The 20,797-nt window shown below is 39.2% G+C and overlaps 1 protein-coding gene across 1 annotated transcript; it reads right to left on the reverse strand.

Annotated features, from left to right (window-relative positions):
* Nucleotides 1-19,314: 19,314 nt before the first annotated feature.
* On the reverse strand, nucleotides 19,315-19,842 carry LOC149192930 (uncharacterized). The gene has a single exon (XM_089406506.1). It carries the CDS (start codon nucleotides 19,821-19,823, stop codon nucleotides 19,455-19,457), a length of 369 nt encoding a protein of 122 aa, XP_089262632.1. The 5' UTR covers nucleotides 19,824-19,842; the 3' UTR covers nucleotides 19,315-19,454.
* Between the last annotated feature and the right edge of the window lie 955 nt (nucleotides 19,843-20,797).

The following is a 20,797-nucleotide window of genomic DNA, read 5'->3' on the forward strand; positions in this document are numbered from 1 at the left end:
CGATAAAGGGTGTCGCCAATTATAATATAATTTTTAGCCTGGTATTAGATACATCACCAGTCATAGCGAGAGGTATCAAGCTGGAAATATTGGGTCTGGAAGTATCACGGGTTAGATGAATCTATCAGGAACAATGGCTCGTCTGGAATAGAATCATCAGATGTCGTTTCAGTTTCAGAAGTGGGAAGGTCATAGATTAGTTCGACAAAGACTAAGGATTTCTTGGATTTGGATTTGATAAAATCCAAATCAAACTCCTGGAGGATGAAAATCCATTTGGAATACTCCCCCCCCCCCCCACTAATTGTCATTGCAATATGTACACCATGGGGTTGCAATCATAAACAACCACATTCTTGCGAAGTAGGATATAGTGGTGAAACCTTTGGACATCTTGGACAACCACCAAAGCTAACTTTTTTACATGAGCATATTTGATTTCATTATCATTTAAGTTCTGACTCAAATAATAAATGGGATATTTTTCCCCTACGTCGCCCTCTTGGACCAATACCATAGCGATGGTAATAACTATAGCAGCAAGGTACAAGAAGTAATCACGTTGATAATATGGGGGATACAACAATGATGCTCGAACCAAAACAGCTTTTAAAGAATCAAACTCCTTTTGGGAAGTGTCATCCCAATGAAAGGGAACCCCTTTCTTCAACAATCAAGTAAATCCTTTGGTCAATTTGGCATAATTGGGAATAAATCTACATAGAAAGTAAGCCTTCCCTTGCAGTCGTTGTAGTTGAACAAAAGAGGAAGGAGCATGCAGATTTAGGATCGCATGGACTTTAAATGGGTCTATATGAATTCCTTTCTTCGACACAACAAAATCGAGAAGTTGTCTGGATTGCACACAAAACACACACTTGTGTAGATTGAGTCTGATGTTATAATGTCAACAACATAGAAATATAGCCCTAACACACATGGGATGATCCACAAGATTTTTCGAGTGGGCCGGTTGGTCATCCAAATATGGTTGTACAATGTGTTTAATTTCATGGAATGCATAATTCATTGCCCTCTAAAAAGTTTCCCCAACATTTTCAATTCGAAATGGAGCTTTCGATATGTAAATGTGCCCCATGGACAAATAAATGTGGTTTTATGTTGGTTGGATGGGAGAATGTTGATTTGGTTGTAGCCAAAAAAACCATCCATAAAGGAAACTACTTCACTTCCAACACAATCATCAACAATCTGGTTGATAAACGGAGTAGGATAATTTTCCTTAGGACAAGCACGATTGATGTCTCAGTAATCGACACACACACATATTGTTCCTTATTTCTTCATGACAGGAGCAACGTTCGACACCCAATCAATTAGAGGTACTGGGTATATGAAAACAACATGGAGAAGTTTTTCAACTTTAGCCTTAATAGTAGTAGCCTTCTTAGGATGGACCAAACGTAGGTTCTGCCAAACTAGATTAGCATCAGGATATGTTCTGATTTCATGCACAACAATATTTGAATCTATACCTAGCATCTCTTTGTATGACCAGGCGAAAACATCTCGGAAATCCTATATAAGGGCTTTATAGGTCTTGATATCATTGGGAGAGAAAGACACACCAATATGTACATTCTCGACAATTCGGGGCTTGATCAAAATATCAAGAGGGATAGTCTCTTCAATATTCGACAAATTCTTCTCATAATCAATATTGTGGATAGATACGAAATCCACAGATATCTCAACAACATTGGGTGAATAGAAATCACTAATATTATCCTCGGAAGAATCTCGCAAGGAGGAAAGATGATGATTCTCATCGTACGGTGCATCATTTGAAATCATAACCTCCATGATGCTTTCATCAGTAGAGAATGTACTGAAGAAAGGATCATAAGACATACCATAATCTAAGGAATGATCAACCTAATTAATCGAAGAGAAAAAATCAGAGTTTGTCAAAAAGGCCAAATAGATGGCTTTGTATTCGAGCTCATTAGGACTGAGAAGCATGCGACCACAAAAGGTATCAATATTATATGAGACTAGTACTATTCAATGATCATGTGGAGTAATACAAGAAGATATCATGTTGATGTAGGAAAACGGGTTTGAGTTGTCGGGAAGGGGATAACGAAGAGGAGGGGGGAAATAAAAGGTTCCCATAAGAGAGGAATCCTTAATAAAACCCTCCCTGACATGTTGATATGGGTGTGGGGTTTCTCCCAAAAGAGGGATGCTTCCAATGACTTGAGAATTATTGGAAAAGAAGTGAGTTGATCAAAGGCTATTATGCCCCCCCTGTGAGGGAAAGCTATCATTCTGAAATAAGTTGAAACGACAACAATCATAGCATAAACCCATGCACAACCTAATAGAAGGTTATAATCTAATGGTCCGTCAATAACTTCAACTTCTATTGACACCATCTTTACACCTAATTCAATTTGTAACGAACTCAAAATTCCATAAGGATTGAAGACACTTCCATCAAAGGCCTTTAGAGTAGTCAGTGATTGATTGGGTTGAGGAGGGCCAGTGGCCTTCCAGCAAAAAGGTGACATGATGCAAGTGGAATCTCCTTCGTCCATAATGGTTCGATAGATATTCTTACTTCACACAACAACCTAAATCATGAAATCTAATTGAGCTATAAGCCTGGGTGTATGAGTCTCATGATTAAAAACTACAAGGTTAGAAAATGAAGGATCAACAACTCCAATTGAGGAAAGTAAAGCCTTCTTCTAGGCGAGACAATTTTGCAACACCTCGAGAGTCGACATAGTTGAAGGAGCTTGACTAGATCCTCAGCTATGTTCTAATTATGTGCATCTCTTGCATGAGGGTTGAACGCAGATTTATGAATAATGCACTTAGGTGGTTTAATTGTTAATTTAGTAGGAATCGTATTTGGAGTAGGATTTGAAGCAGATGAGGTAGAACTGGAAGGTTAATCAGTAGCCTAACCATTCGAGGGATTCAAATGACCATAGTCCTTATTTCTCATTGCCACCATAACTTCATTTTCCAATTTGCTGAAGGAAAGCATCATAACCGGAGAAGATGAAGCAAGATCCTGAGCAACCATGTTAGTCTCATGATTAGGAAAGGTATATATCAACACAACAGATGTGGCAAATGATTTAAGGAATTTATTTACTTCTTCCCGATGTGGACAATCACGAATGAAATTCTCATCATTGTAGATTACGCAAGGATGACGAGGTTTCCACATTTTTCAGAAGACTAGTTATTTTGTTTGTCCTGCAGAGGCTTATATTTCTTCTTTTTACCTTTTCCTTTCTTCTTAATTTCTGGTTGTTGATATTTTCCTTTTCTAGATTGGACGACATTGATCTTAGAAGTAGAAGTCGCAGGAGTGGTAGAGGACGGGTTTTTGGCAGCCATAGCATGAGTTGAACCAGATGGTTTACTCACTGACTGATAGCTAGCAGAACTAATCACACCATCGATGACATGTGATTCTTTACTGGAAGGTTTTTGAACAATATTTGAATGTCACAGAGCATTTTGTATTTTATCATAGAGCGTACCGGATTGAGTACAGATAAGATCAAGTTATTGGGCATGAGCAATTACTTTCTCTTCGGTCACAACTTTGCATTTAGAAATGTCTTCTGTTATGGATTGTAACAGAGACTTAATAAACCATTCAGATAATAATTGTTCAGGAACGAAAGTTTTGACTACATGACGACAACGTCGTCGCTCATGAATATGATTAGAAATATGCATGGAATCGTATTGTTTGAAGGAAGTCAAAAGTTCAGTCCCGATTTCATAGTGAATGGGAAACTGAAAATGAGTTAAGAAGGTGGTTGCTAAGGCAATGAAATTGTTGAACGAAGCTCATGGAAATTCAACATACCACTTTATTGTCATATCAGTAAGTGTCTGCTGGAAAAGACGCAATCGAATAGAGTCAACATTTAAAGACTTCAAAGAACACCATAAATGATAAATCATAACGTGCATAGATGGGTCTTCTTCGGGACTTCCATTGAACTTTGAGATATCACTGGGAAATTTCATAGGAATAACCAGCCACTAGGGAGAGTGTTGGGATAGGGTCCCTAGGGTTAGTTTTGGGGTTAATTCAACCCAATTTTGTAAATTTTTTGTAAAAATAATGTAAAGTCTCTACGATATGAGGATGCAGAGTGCGCAGATATATAGGAGTCAAAATGGTCTTAGCCCCATTTTTTGCTTGGTTTTGAGAGTCTCCCATGGTCCACGGACCATGGTATTGTATGAAGGAAATCTATAAATAGTTGAGTCATAGAAAGTATTAGAGATAAAAAAAAATTAGAGAATTGGGTACATTGAAGAGCTTTGTGTCTTGAGCAAGTGCTAAGGCAGGAAGGATTTGCTTCCTGCGCTTAGGGGAAAGAAGGGAAGACTCTTATAGCTGAGTGTGCAGGAGGCCTGAATAGAGTCTGCAGCTAAGTGCACGGACCCCTATAGTTGTGTGCACAGGGTAGAGTCTGTAATCGGTGAACTGAATATCAATAAAGACATCCTTTTGAAGAATTACTGTGTATTTCCATTGAATCTATTTATGATATATGTTGTTGATTGAATGATATGTTTATGAAACAATGAATTAATACTGCGCAAATTCACTGAATCTGTCCTAATAATGTCTGAGATGAATGGTTATCCACTTCCGTGAGGATTAAAAGTTATTTCTCTTATGTTTCCGATGAATTAAGTAGATCAACGTGAACTATGATATAAGATCGTTCACTAATGCACGAAAGTAGATAAATCATCTATTTAAGGTCCGAAAAGACTAATCTTGGGCCTTCGTGAAGGTCTGGAGGCCGCTTTAACTTAGTTATAATAAAAATCCCTAGAATTCTACCGACCTGTGCTGAAGCATATCTAAAGCGCTGAAAGAAACCACACTAGTCTCTGGATGCAGAAACATGTTTCTTGCATCCTCCAATACTGCTTCGAGTGAGATTGTAGCTGCACTACACAGGTTGTTTCTGAAAGGGCCAAAAATTAAGGGTTTTGTTGGTTGGCACAACTAACTCTGAACCTAGGTCAAGACCCCTTAAGCCAACAAATGGTTCCGTTGCTAGGATCAGGATCTGCTTAAAGAGATGTGTGATGTCGCATTATTGGAATTCGGCTAAGAAAGAGATTGAAAAGTGGTTAGATCGGAATATTCACGAGTTTGTGGCTCAAGAAAAAAGGAATTCATGCATATTGAAGAAGGATTGGTTGAATAGGTATCTGTATACAGAGGTACACGAAATTTTCTTTTGCACTTTCCCAATTGAATTATATGAGTGGTTAGCTAAGTTGACAGATAGTCAAGGAAGGTGGAAACTCGATAGTCCTATAGTTTGGACTCCAGAATTGGTGCAAAGACTAGAGGAATCTGAAAACAAGATTGTGCGAGCTGTCGATCATTGGCTTGATCGAATTCCGGGAGGATTTGTCACTGAATTTACACTAGACACATCAGTTAGCTATACTGAAGTGGAGCGAAGATTCTTCAAAGGACCGCGAGGCAAATACTTGAGGTCATTGAATACATGGATTAAAATGCTATTATGTGAAAAGCGGGTGATGCCATTACCTTAATGTTCAGAGCTACGAGAAGTGGTAGATTCTTCAGAGGTAACAGATTAGTTCTAGAGTATAGTCCATTGATTTGACCTCCTTCGAGTGACGACGAAGGAGCGGTGCTGACTACACTACGAAACGTTGTTTAGTTAATAACTCAGGGTATTCTGAGAATATCTCATCCATCCACTCCACCTCCACCTCCAGCGTATACACCTTCACCTACACCTCCGCCTCCACCTCCACCATTCATCATGGAAAAGGTAATGAAGATGTCGATCTTCAAAGGAATAGGAAGCGCAAATCTGGAGCAATTCTAGTTTGTTGCGAACACTCTATGGACAACGCAACAAATCACCAATGATAATATAAAGAAGGCGCAGTTGGTTACCGCCTTGCAGGATCGCACGCTAACCTAGTACATTAAGTATTGCGTTGATAATCCTCATGCGTCGTTAGCAGAGACTCGGGCAGGTCTGAACAAAGAATTTAGTAAGCCTAAATCGGAGGCACAGTCGGTAATTGAATTTAAGGAGATTCAAATGAGGGTCGATGAGACACCTTGGGACTTTGATGAGAGCTTGAAGTGCCAAATCAGGCAAGCTAACATGAAAATTTAAGATACCCAGCATCACAACTGGTTTATAGCATCTTTGTTGCCGCACTTAAGAATACCTCTATCATAGCATAAGATAGCAACGCAAGCTGAAGCATTGGAGATCGCGATGAGGCTACATGCATCTCCTATTAAGGATACAAACCTGGGGGTATAACAGATCCACTCACAGTTGGAGAGCCTACACCTAGAACTACAGAGTCTAAAGAAAGAAAGGGAGACTAAGCCAAAAATGTGCATGGAGGTTTGGTGCTTGAAGTGCAAGGGTTATGGGCATGATAAAGATAATTGTCCAGTATATGCGAATTATATTGCGGGGGGCCAGGGGGGGGAGCAATCCCCATGAAGCCATAGGCCCCAACCAGGCTGAGAATGGGATTTGTGCTATGGTGTGCCATTTGTCAAGTTACTAGGCAACATGCGACAAATAACTGCCACTCACTTCAGAAGTTCGTTCAAACACCCCAGCAGCTGTTTTTTAATTTCTATAAGTCTATGGGCCATGATGAGTGCCATTGTTGAAGTTATGAGTTGATGATGGAAAGAACCCCTACTTATAGTATGCAAGATGAAACTCAACCTCTAGATCAAGGTGCAAGGGGAGCGCGTGCGGGTTTTCAAGGCCGCGGATAAGGATGATGGGGAGGACCTGGTAGAGGTCGTGGTCAGATTATCTACTAAAACTGCGGACAGACGGGGCACTTTGCATGAGATTTCCCGAATCCTACACACCCTTCGTGTCAATACTATATATAATTCGATCATGCCATAAAGGATTGTTCGGTGCTAATAGATAAAATGCAAGAAAATAAAACATAGCCTCAGCAACCTACGCAGAATTTACAAATGATGAGGGTTGAGCCCCATGAGGAAGATCAGAGCATTAATATTGTGCTAAGGAGTGGTATGATGAGTGGCACAGATAAAGGTTAGTAGCCTGAGGAAGACAGATGGGTCCACAAAGCTCCTGAAAAATAAATCGGCTTTGACCTTAATCATGCTAAGGAAACATTCATGGAAGCAAAGAAGAGATTCGCTGAGGCCTCCACCTCAGGAAGCCAGGAAGGGACACTTGAGACCAGTATGACACAAGAGGTTGATCCTTCCGTACTCACTACATTTTTGGAGACCTGCATGAAGTTACTGCGCGACCGAATGGCCATGGAAGGACTGCAAGATTTAATAGATAAATGTGCCAATAAAGAAAAGATCCTTGATGAACAACGTGTGGTAAGAAATATTGGTAAGCATAAGGCATGAACAGGATGCAAGATGCGGCTAATAGTGAAGATAGGCAATTACTGGACCAGGTAATTTTGGATCTAGGGTCCGATGCGAATGTTCTGTCGAAACAGACATGAGAAAAGATGGGGAAAAATGTGCTGCAGTGGTCTCTGATTCAGCTCTGGATGGTGAATCAATAGAAAATCATCCCTATGGGACGATTGTATGGTGTGACAGTTGATATTGAAGGTTCGAGTGCATTAGCGGACTTCAAGGTTATAAGAAATTGTCGGTGACAGTAATCCCTACCCCGCGCTCCTAGGAATCGACTAGGCTATTGATATGAACGGGGTCATTAATTTGAAGAAGAGGAAAATGACCTTAGAAAAGAAGTCGCTTAGAGTCGTAGTACCACTGGATCCTACGGAAGGAGCACGCTATACCAAACCTGTCCATGATTATGTAGAAAGTGACAATGAACTAGATCAAATATACAAAATAACAGTGCGATATCAGGATTGGATCAATCCAACAACGGACGGATGAATCGCATGGGACTGGCAGAGTTCATGTACTTCTGACTCAGGCGAGGAATTAGAACATTGGTAGAACCGTTTACATGAAGTATCTACATTGCGATGCAATATGATGACGAAGTCATTGCGTTGTGTTTTGTCGGAGGTAAGAAAGCTACTTTATTATGATGGTTTAACTAACGTAGATATATTTTTGGATGAATTTGATGTGAAGTACCGGAAGAACATCGATTCCGGGCACTGGAATTAGCGTTGTGCGCTATGCCTGCATGATGGTGGGGTACGCACAAGGAAATTTTTGTTGGATGGAGGGATTACAGGCGAATGATGAAGTTATGATTTGGGTATGCTAATAAAGGAATGACTGAGAAGTATAATGGGAAGGATGATTTGCGCGATCACCTGGCGAAGTGGACTAAGGCATGGGGAATGGAACCGCAGCCAGAATGGGTACATATATTTTTTCATACCTTGGATACAATCCCCATGAACTGGTATCTCGAAACAGAGCTCCGCCACGACACTGCGGAATGGGATATATTGAAGGAAGGTTTCTTATTGACTTTCAACTTCGAGGATGGCTTTGAGAGTATTGATGAAGCGTTGCAAGAAATAAAAGCAGTTATATTTAGGACACCGAAGGAACTGGTAGAATGGACCCAACCAAACTGGAGTAAACACCTGCACCATGCACTCGAATCTTATAATGTGACTATTCAAGAAGAAGATAACCCAAGGAATATTACCACAATGGAGACTGAAGGTCAGCACGATGTCAAAGGACTGAAGGTAGCGAACCCAGATATATCAGAGCCTATGAAAACTCGACAGATAAACATTGGGTCTGAAAACGAACCAAAGTTCGTGAACATAGGGGATTATTGGGACAAAGATACGGAAGATAAAGTATTTGAGCTTCTGCGCGAGTACCAAGACTTATTTCCCACGAAGTTTTCAGATTTTAAAGGAATTGTCGTAGATTTATAAATTATGAAGATTACATTGAAACTGTATGCGAAGCCTATTAAGAAGCAACCTTATCAATTGAATCCAAAATATAAGGAAAAGGTGCAGCTCGAACTAGATAAGATGTTGGATGCTAGCATTATTGAGCCTATAGAAGAATCTGATTAGGTGAGCCCGATGGTAGTCCAAGAGAAGAAACAGAAAGGAGAAAATCTGCATATGCATAGATCTGCGGAAGTTGAATGATGCATGTGTGCATGACCCATTTCCGACACCATTTACTGATGAATTATTAGAGAATGTTGGTTGTCATGAAGCATATTCATTCACTGATGGATTTTTTGGTTATCACCAAATCAAGATTGTGCTGGTGGATCAAAGCAAAACAACCTTCACGACAGAGTGGGGTTGCTTTCAGTACACTATTATGCCTTTTGGATTAAAGAACACACCTTCCATATTTTCCTGCGTCGTCATAGAAACATTAAAAGAATTCATCCATAAGTTTTTGGAAGTATACTTCGATGACTGGACTTTGTTTGGATTGGTAAAGCGCCATGTAGAAATTTTGTGCCTCATGTTGGATACATGTCGAAGATACCATATAGTGTTGAATATGAAAAAATGTATATTTTGCATTCCTTTTGGGATCTTGCTACGTCACGTTGTCTTTAAGCAAGGGTTGATGGTAGACCCTGCGAAGATCGTCATTATTGTAAATTTGGAACCCCCTCAGTAACGTGAAACAACTGCGCGCTACTTTGGGACACACTATGTACTACAAGAAGTTTATCAAAGCGTATGCCCAGATAACCGTGTCGATGAAGAAATTGTTAAAAAAGGATGTGATGATTTTTTGGGATGAAAAGTGTTAGTGCAACTTAGATGTAGGCTTTAACCCTGTATAGAAATTACCTGCATACGAATTCTAAAACACAGAAAATAAACAATGCAAGAGCATAACACGTAAAACACATATACACAGAGAATTTTCCCTGGATCCCAAAACCGTGACTACTAGCTTGATTTTCATTATTTTCCTTTCAATGTTACAATACATATATATACATGCAGAAGCATCCAATACCATGGACCGAAACCATCACGCCAAAACCATGTGCGAAAACCATGCACAAAACCATAGGTAGATCCGCCCACCTAATATAGGGTCCCAAAAAAAATTCCCCGGGGCACTGCCCCAGACCCCATAGAGGGGGGCTAACCGCCCCCTGCTATGCAATTGACACAACAAAGGGGGGCTCTTCCCCCCCTCTAACCCCCTGGTTAACTAGGGCAGCTAGTCGTGGAAAGAATATAACACAAGCCAACATTCTCCCACTTGTTGTTTTCTTTCCACAGGGGGCCACAAGAGAGCTTAGTCATTTATCCAACCCTGCAATGCCCATTGTTTCTCTACACCAAGAGAACTTCTCAGAGCTTACAGATTTTTTCAATGCATCTGCAGTATTCTTCAAAGTGTCCACCTTTACCAGCAACACCTTTTTGTCTTCTATCATATCCCTCACAAAGTGATACTAAACATCAATGTGTTTTGTCTTTGAATGATAAGCAGGGTTCTTTGCCATGAAAATTGCACTTTGGATGTCACAGTCTATCCTTATAGCTCCCTATACTAACCCCATACTTGAACACAATTTCTGGAACCAAACTGCTTCCTTGCTTGCATGAGTGGCTACCATGTATTCTGCCTTTGTAGTTGATAGTGCCACTATAGATTGTTTCTTACTCATCCAACTGACTGCACCTCCAAATAGGTTAAACACATACCCACTTATACATCTTCTCTGATCTAGATCTCCATCCCAGTCTACATTAACAAAGCCACAAATATCCAAAACTTTGTCTAATACTAGTCTTCCTTGGTAGCACAAACCATAATCACTAGTGCCACACAAATACATGAAGATCCACTTCACTATTGTCCAATGCTCCTTCCCTAGTTTTGACATAAACCTACTCAATTCTCCCACTGCATATGCAATGTCTGGTTTAGTACTAACCATCACATACATCAAGCTACCGACTGCACTAGCATATGGAACACGGGACATGTCCTCTCCCTCTTCTTGTGTCTTGGGATATTTTTCAATAGATAACTTTACACCAACGGGAATAGGAACCTTCACCGGTTTACTATTTTTCATATTAAACCTCTGCAGTATTGTCTCGACATACTTCCTCTGGTTTAAATAGAGCTTCCTCTTTACCCGATCTCTTTTAATTTCCATGCCCAAAATATAGTTTGCAGCACCAAGATCTTTCATGTCGAATTTGGAGGACAATTGGGTCTTCAAATCCGGGATAATTTCTTTGTCATTTCCAACCAGCAACATATCATCCACATACAATACCAGATAAATAACACCATCACCAATTAATTTAAAATACACACATTGATCTGCTTTGCTTCTGGTGAAGCCAAGTCCCCATATAAATGTATCAAATTTCTGATACCACATCCTTGGTGACTATTTTAACCCATACAGATACTTTTTTAACTTGCATACCAGTTCTTTCTTACACTTCACCACAAAGCCTTGAGGTTGCTTCATGTAGATCTCCTCTTCCAAATCCCCATGAAGAAATGTTTTCTTCACATCCATCTATTCTACCTCAAAATCAAAAGTAGCAACAACATATAAAAGTAATCTAATAGAAGCTACCTTGGTAACATGAGAAAAAAATCACCAAAATCAATTCCCGGCACATGGGAATAGCCTTTTTTCTACCAAACAAGCTTTATATTTCTCCACCTTTCCTTCTGCATTTGTCTTCTTCTTGAACATCCATTTGTTGCCAATGGTTTTCCTTCCAGCCAGCAACTCCACTAGATCCCAAGCCTCATTTTTGTGCAAAGATGCCATTTCATCAACCATGGCCTCTTTCCAGAGTTTGCCATCCTCTGAATCTACTGCTTCCTTTACAACTTTGGGATCATCATCAGTAATAGATAAAGAAAAATTTGAACAAAAAGCAGATGGACTATACCTTTCTAGCTGCCTTCTTTCTCGAATTGATCTTCCCACATCTGAAGTTTGTGGATGTTCATCTTCTAATTCCTCTTCTATTTTAGAGTCTAGTTCTTCCTCCTTTAACTCAAACTCTATCTTCTCATGTTCCTTTGGTTAGACTTCATGTTTAATAACATATTTATCCTCTCTAAACACCACATCTCAGTTGTACACAACCTTCCTTGTTACTAGGTTCCAAATTTTATAACCCTTTAAACCATCCTTATAACCAATAAATATGCACTTTTCAGATTTACTATCCAACTTTGTTTTCTCCTTTGGAACATGTACATATGCATCACATCCAAATACCCTTATATGTGAAAGAGAGGGTTTCTTACTAGTCCATACCTCTTGTGGAGTCTTATCCTCCAACGATGATGAAGGTGATCTGTTGACCAAGTAACATGCAGTCTCCACCGCCTTTGTCCATAATTCCTGTCCTAACCGGCACCACTGAGCATGCTTCTTTCCCTTTCCATCAATGTCTTGTTCATTCTTTTTTCAACTCCAATTTGCTTAGGTGTGTATGGAGTAGTCTTTTTCCAGCCTATACCACACTTCTTACAAAATTCTTCAAATTCCTTCTTGCAAAACACTCCACCATTATCTGTCCTCAGCACCTTTATCTTCTTCTCTGTCTAGTTTTCCACTAGAGGTTTAAATTATTTAAACCTATCAAACACTTCAGAGTTCTTCTTAAGGAAATATATCCATGTATTCCTTGAAAAGCCATCTATAAATGATAATAGTACACAGACTTACCCGGTGATGGAACCTTCACAGGTCCAAACACATCACTGTGCACAATCTCTAATATTTATTTCGCCCTCTTACCACCAGAGGGGAAAATCACCCAATTCTACTTCCCATATACATAACTTTCACAGAAATCAAAATCCAGAGAGCTATTAGTCATACCTTCTACCATCCCTTACCATGAAGTATTCGAAGGCCCTTCTCTCCAATATGTCCAAGCCCTTGATGCCATAGCATGGTCTTTTCTCCAGAGACAATAATGCTACCTTGCAGCTTGTACAGAGTTCCAATCCGAACTCCTTGCATCAATATCAGTGCTCCCTAAACCATCTTGAAGGTATCCTTCTCGAACACTCTTTTTACCTCATCCAGCGTGCTTACAGAAATTAGATTTCTGGCCAATGCAGGAATATGAAAAACACCCGAAAGTGTTCTAATCCTTCCACCTTGCAAATTCAACTTAAATTTTCTATGACCAATGATTTTAGCCTTCTTGTCATCCCCCAAGAAGACATCACCACCATCATATTTCTCATACTCGCAAAACCACTCTCTATGGAGAGTGAAGTGAAAGGATGCACCTGAGTCAATCAACCATGCCTCATGATCTACAAGTGTATTTGAAGAAGCCAAGTACACATCCCCACCTTCATCTGAGGTGGTTTTTGCCTCTGCAGAAGGAGCATCATCAGATCCCTTTCCTTTGTCTTGAGATTTATATTTAAAATCCCTTTGTAGTGCCCTTCCTTTTCGCATTTCCAGCACAGTTTTACAGGTTTTCCTGGAGATTTAGATCTCCCTCCAGATTTAGATATCCTGCTCGATGACTTATTTTTGTTTCTGTTTTGGGACTGTCCTCATACAGACAAGGCATCACCATTCTGGATCTCCATATTTTTCCGTCTCATCTCCTCCATTAGTAAGGATGAGACTATTTCATCAAACTGCAAGGTAGTTGCATTGCTAACTATTGCAATAACCAGACTATCTGTAGTGCCCACTCTAGTTTTCTGAACCTAATATGACATTATCTTAGATACTTTATTCTAGGAGGACCTTAGGTTGAGGATCCGGGCACATGACACTATTATTAGCAATTGAGATATTCATGGTTGTGATGTTTATGAATGCTTTCCATTGATATTATGATAGCATGAATGGTTATGTATCTTATCTATCGGTATTCTGATGATTGCAACATTAAATAGTTAAGTTTGGTCTCTATTTGAATTTATGATGATGAGTGTAGTAAAGAATATGTATGCTCTCTACTAAAAGCATGATGATGATAAATTTGATCAATAGGTATATTTCTATTGATGTTACGATGTTGATAGCTTAATGAACATGTATGTTTCCATTGATGTTTAATGATGGTAGCCATGATGGATGTGTCCCCTATGTTGACTACTTTCTTTAGTTCAGGCTTACAATGGACAATGATGTGAATGATAATGATGCTATTATGACAATGACTAACATTGAAAAAACCTTGTTACTAATGATTATTGAGTATGGCAGGAAACCATCAGAGGCACTCGCATATGACGAGTTGATGACACCTGGTTTGATGAAAATTCATATTATTTTATCTTTGAAAGTCTAAGTCGATCTTGGAATCTGCCATATATGTTTAACTATATTCTGATGATATGTTAATGGTTGCAGGCACAGATTAGTTGCTTGACCGAATGACTCACATATGGGTGATGGGGTTGTACAAGTGGATGGAACTACATGGGAGGGGTGGGACAGTGTCCCTGATCTCACCCACTAGCACTCTCGTCGTGACTTGGGCTGAAAGGGTTGAAACACCTTCGCCTTGAAGATCATGATGCCATGAGGGCAGGTCCCCAAGTTGGGTCGCTCATGAGGAATTTACCGGGGGGCGCGCATCAACGTGGAATCCTTGATCCCCGACACCATTAGTCTCACTATAGTAGGCAACACAAGAGATGATAGCGGTCTATGATGTTGCACCTATATTTTCCCCTCGTAGTCACTGAATGCTTGAAGGGAAAGTGGCGTGGCACCCTTGGAACTTCAAAGGAATTTCTTGAAGGGCACGACCAACTTGGCACCCTTGGCATCACAAATAAAATGTTAGGCGTGGCACCCTTGGAACTTCAAGGGACTTTCTTGAAGGGCACGACCAACTTTGCACCCTTGACATCACAAATAAATTGTTAGGCGTGGCACCCTTGGAGCTTCAAGGGAATTTCTTGAAGGGCACGACCCAAACTTGGCACCTTGGAATCATTAAAAATAAATTAATTAATAAATATAACCAAGAAATGAAAACTAGGTAAATTTACATCAAGGGGAAATGATGTTAGAAACCGAGGTAATTATATCAAAAATAAAACTTGGGTTAAGAGGATCATAGGAAATAATAAAATAGATTACCTTAAAAAAATTCTACCCTTCCCATGTTGGAAAAGGCTAGGTAGATTATGTGGTGTAATTAGGTAAAAGGAGAAAGAAGGATATAATTGTAAGGATAAAGATTAATCCTACACTAATTAAACCTAATTAAGAAAATAAGAAGGTGAATTAAATAAGAATAATAAATTAAATTTAGAGAAATGTAGAGAACCTCCATGTGGCAACAACCAACATAAGAATATACATCTAAGAGATAACCTGAGTTAAATTAGGGAGTAGATTGGGGATAAAATCTTAACTCATTAATGGACTTCAAGTAATGAACACAAATTAAGGAATAAAAGGGGGGGGGGCTAAAGAGACAACTAGGAGAAGAAATAGGAATCTTGTGAGGTGAGGAAAATATTAGTTTTAAATAAAAAGTTAAGTAAATAATTTTGGGTGACCCTTGATGAGAGAGTGACACATGCGTAGGTGAATAATCAAGCTATTAAATTAAAAAATATATATAATTATGCATGACATGCCAAGTGTCATCTATGAGGACTCTTATAAAAGAAGGGGCAAGCCATGGGAGAGGGGACATTTTGGAAACCCTATTGTTGGATGGAGGAGATGATGTCAAAGCAGTGATTACGATCCAATAGTGAGTTTGGTGAGGTAGAGGATTTTAGAGAGGGGACTCTTGAGCCAAGGAGTGCTCTCCTCTACCAGCTATTGCAATTCTCCATTGTACAACCCCATTGCAGCTCGGGGGTCTGCGGGGAAGAAGAGTACCCAAGGAATAGGCTGGGAGGTTAACCGGTGGGTCATCGCATTCGGATCAAGTACATCGCCATTTATTCACGGAGGTTTCCGACAACAAAGGATTACTAGCAACAGCAAAGCAAACGGAGTCTCGTCTTCTGGTGAACGGTACATATGTGTTGCAATACTATTTTGGTCTTAGTTAAATGTATGTAAATTTTATGATATGTTTCTTGAAATGAATTCCTAATGTGTTTCTCTTCTAGTTGCTTTTTGCTGTGATAAAAAAAAAAAAAAAAAAATATGTATATAGTTTGGATATGGTCCTTACACTTGGTATCAGAGCACAAGTTGAACCCTTGAGGCCTATGGGCCCATGCATGCATAACTAGTTTTATTTGCTATATGTGGGTATTTCTCTAAAATCAAATTACTCAAGTTTCAAAAAAAAAAAAAATTACTCTCTTTTTTAAATTTAATTCGAAATGTTAGTAAATTTATTCTTTTCCACTGTGGATATCTTTTACGAATCCAACCACAAACATGAATCAGGTAATTTGTAAAAAGTGACTTCCTATAACTTAGATGACAAATCCGTGATCATCCAGATAAGGCGAACCTTCAGCGTCAGTTAATTCTTTCTCTGGTATATATGGCCCATCAATTTAGGCTTCGTTAGCATAGTACAAATCAAGGGTCGAGCATTAATCGGAATTAATTGGATGGATATGGTGAATGATTGAGTGGCGTAGCAGAGTTTTTAAAATACAGCGTACAGCACATCATACTGCTTTCAAAGTGAAGCAACCCCTTCATCGGGCTTGCCAGAATTTAGCATACAGAGTATGATGTGTGTGTACATTTACAGTTTCCTTCTTTGATTTTTTTTTTAAACAAATCGACCATATGTGGGGATCGAACCCACGACCTACATCCCAGCAATCATCATTTCGTAATCCACAACCTTCAATTCTCAAAGATTTATAACGTGAGAGCCACACAACAAATCGACCACAGTGGGAGTCGAACAAACGACCTGTTGATCCGAAGTCGAACGCGCTAATCCACTGCGCTATATCTTCACAATGTTTGGTAATTGGCCCCAGCGTTGGAAACATGGGATATTTTATGCTGTTTCATGGAAATAACACTCTTCTGGGGAGTAGTCTGATACATCTCAGGATAGTTCCTCTGTGCGATTTTGCCCTGTATTTTTACTCACTCCATCGAATATTTACTAAGGACTTCACGGTTTTTCCTTTTACGCACAGAAAAAGGAAACAAACTCATATGCTCAGCCCAAAATAAAATACGTCCCATTTTAGAGTATGTTGTCCAGAACTCGTTTTATCAGGAGTTGATGATGTTGCTCGTGGACAGGGAGAAAACTTATTCCTTCTAGTTTACAAACTCAACTGCAGGCATCTCAATAATGAACCAGTCCCTTTCTACACAACTCGAACTCCACAATTCAATTGAAAGGTATATCCTGAACAGAACTCGGCCAAAAAGAATAAGAGAACTAGTCCTCTTCCATCCGTGATTGTGAGATTCTTTCTTGTGAAATGGCTCCAAGAAGTACTGATTTTTTTTAGTTAATGCATCTTTTCCAGTGAAACATTTAATCAAACAGTTTGAGAACAATGTGCTATGGGTATACTTAATTTAATTTGACTCCAGATGAGAAGCATAGAACCCAGATGACTGGTAATACTCCTACAACATATCTGGGTATATTAGATGATTTGGTGAAGAACGCCAACTCTACAACAGTGAACATATATTCAGAAATTAATTCCATGTGTGCAGTTGTTCCATATGGCCTGATAACCAGAAATACCTCCTCCCTTTTGGCAGCTTCAAAACCCACCACAAGCTGGGTTGTTTTATCACCCCTCAAAACTCCAGTTCGAACCCTTATGAAGGTTGGTACGCACAGATTTTGGAGGTTGCTTTGTTCAGCTGGCAATGAGAGCTAACTCATCCTTCATAGCTAAATAACTATACCTCTTAACTACTAAGAATCAGCCCACAAAAAGGGAGATGACAACACCCTCTTTCCTGGAATGAAACTCGGTCAATGGTACACAGAAACCGAGTCTTCTTTCAGAGACATACGATGAAGCTCTCCGGCATCTTTATCTTGGTAGCCCTCTACAAATTGAACGGAAATTCTATGAGAATTTTACCATGCATCCTCTAAATCCAAAACTGATGAGAAGGGGATCACATTAAAACTAATTTGTGTTCTCCGGCCTACGATATGGCACATAGCGATGGTCTTTGGCTGCATTTTTGCGTCTTCTCTTGGAGAGGAAAGCTTCAAGTTTGCCACTGGCCTTAAGAGAATCATATTTTTCTGTAAATTATATTTATGCTTCCTTTTCTGGTGAAAATTAACAAAACCAATAAATGGCAGGACTCTCATATCCTTACGTCTCATCATCCAATCTTCCACTTGGACTCTCTTCTCAAAAACATTCATTGTGAAAAGATGAAACGATAGTTTTTAATTTTTAAAACTGCAGATGGCAATGATTAATAAATAAATAAATAATAGTTACCAAAACCACAACGTATCAAGTTTTCATCATCCAATGAACATTCCCTTTTAATCCAAATTAAAACAATTACGTCTTCAAAGATTTTCTTCGTCACAATGGACCTCTGATCTCATGCTTTGATGGAGTTAGTGACAGTTTATTAACTGCTTTAAATTTTCCAGAAAAGATGGCGTGGCAAGATAAGAACCTGCAAAGAGACAACTGCGGTGGAATTCAGGGAAGAATTTATTATCATAGGCTAGTAACACCAAGGCATTGACAACTGACACCCTCAAGGATATTCTATTCTTCTTGTTATCCTTTGCCGCATTTCCAGCCAATTCAAGAACTTCTGTTGTGAGATACTCCATAACGGTTGTCAGATACGCGGGAACTCCCATGCCGACTCGCTGAGCATATCTGCCCTTCTTGAGGTGCCTTCAAATTCTTGCAACAGAGAATTGAAGGCCGATTTTGTGGATTTGGAGACTAACTTCTTTTCTCCTCGCCTTCTCCCACCCGCACCTTTCCCAGAACTATCCTTTGAAGAATCCATGACCACCGCCTCTCAGATTAGTTTAACTCTGATTAAAAGTTCTTAATAAAACATAAAACCCCAAACGATGCTTGCACCTGTGCACACTGACAAATAAGTTGCAAGAAGCAGAGTGCGAGGCTATATAGTTCTCTGCTGAGAGTGCAGGCGCCGTCTCAAAGTCGTTGCCCCGAAGGATATTATTCCAGAAAAGGCTACTGAAATAGCCCTTAGATTTTTCAACTCAGATTTTTGAGGTATAAAGGTCGTTTTCTTTTTTTCACTGCTTCTTTCTCCTTTTTCTTATTGTTCAGACAATTTTGAAGAATGTTTCTTGCCATCTTGCACCTTTCGCAATTGATTATCAATCCAAGACAAGTGTTTTTCTATTTCTCCAACAGCCTTAGGGTCCTCTGATGATTTTAACATCTTCTGAAGCTTCTCTCACTCTTTAGGAAGCTCTTCATCAAAGATAAAACTATATTTTTCTGAACCTGCCTTCTTCAAAATTGCCACATAAAGACTCGAATCTTGGATCTCGAACTACCTTTTTGGACCTTGAACAACTTCCCTAAGCCTTCCAACAGGCTTCTTGCTGCTCATTTCCATAGGTATGTTTTTGTTAGCTCTTGAGGGTTTGGCATCATGCTTGAATTTAGAAAGGGTTGATTCTCGACCATCAGAGCGCACTTTCTGAAGCTCTTCAAATGGAATGTTTACAAGATGCTCTTGTAACTCCTCTTCTTCCGAATCAAAATCTTGATTTTCTTCATCTGAAAGGTTATTTCTATTCTCTTCTTCTGAATTAGCATCTTCACTATCTTTGTCCGAAGCTAATTGTGGAGCTTCGTCATCATCCTTCATTCTCAATGTATGGTCATGTCCCATCAACTTCATATTTCTTTTTTTCATTGCTTTAAATTTCTACCTATTACCCGTTTTTTTTCAGGGTGGCTTTGTCTAATGGGATGTTGTCGGTCGTCTATACAAACCACTGTAGTTTTGACAAACGATACCAACAGTAGGTGTGTATATTATTTGCGCATACTCCACAATATTATCAATTAAAACCTCCCAAAGCACACATTTCTGGGAAGTTTTTTTTGTAATAAATAATTCTTGTTAACAAACTAGGATTTCAATTCTTGAATGGGACAGTCTTGTAATCAAATTTTCTGTAATCAGCAAGAACTCGGAGCGGCTGTGACGCCGTGGGTAGGTCATCAATTTTCTTTAATCAGGAAGAATTTAAATTTAGACGAGTAACCCAACATCTACCGCTTAACTTGTATGTATTATTCAATTTCAGCGCGGAGTGTCTGTAATTACAATTACGGTATATCATCTATTTCCTTTAATCAGGAAGCATTTAAATTTTTGATAGACGAGTAACCCATCATTTGCCGCTTAATCTGTATGTATTTGTAGTTAATTTCGGCGGGGCTGTGATCACGCGGAGTGTACTGTAATTACATGATGTCATAATTTTTCTTTAATCAGGAAGCATTGAATTCTTTTGAGAGACGAGTAATGCGCCATCTGCCACCTAATTTAAATATATTTACAATTAATATCGGTGTAGCTGTGACATGAAGTGCCTGTAGCTATTATTTAATGAAAAAAAAAAAACTAGACGGCACCCTTACATACATCTGAAATTTTATGAACTGTTGAAAGTCCACCAAATCCGTAATGTGACTAGTTACTGAAACACACCAGATTCTCTAATAAAACAGATTTACAGCCATGCATCATGAGTATAATCTGAGACAATGCCCTCACTATTTAGAAACATACTAGATTCTGTGTTCCAACCTTGTTCCATCTTTAGAAAGTCCATCAACAATCCTATTCCTGTCCCTGTGGATATGTGAGAAAATTGATAG

The sequence above is a fragment of the Pinus tabuliformis genome, chromosome 2_2 (assembly GCF_031772625.1).
Source record: "Pinus tabuliformis cultivar Carrire ecotype Pingquan chromosome 2_2, CPIR1, whole genome shotgun sequence".
NCBI lineage: Eukaryota > Viridiplantae > Streptophyta > Pinopsida > Pinales > Pinaceae > Pinus > Pinus tabuliformis.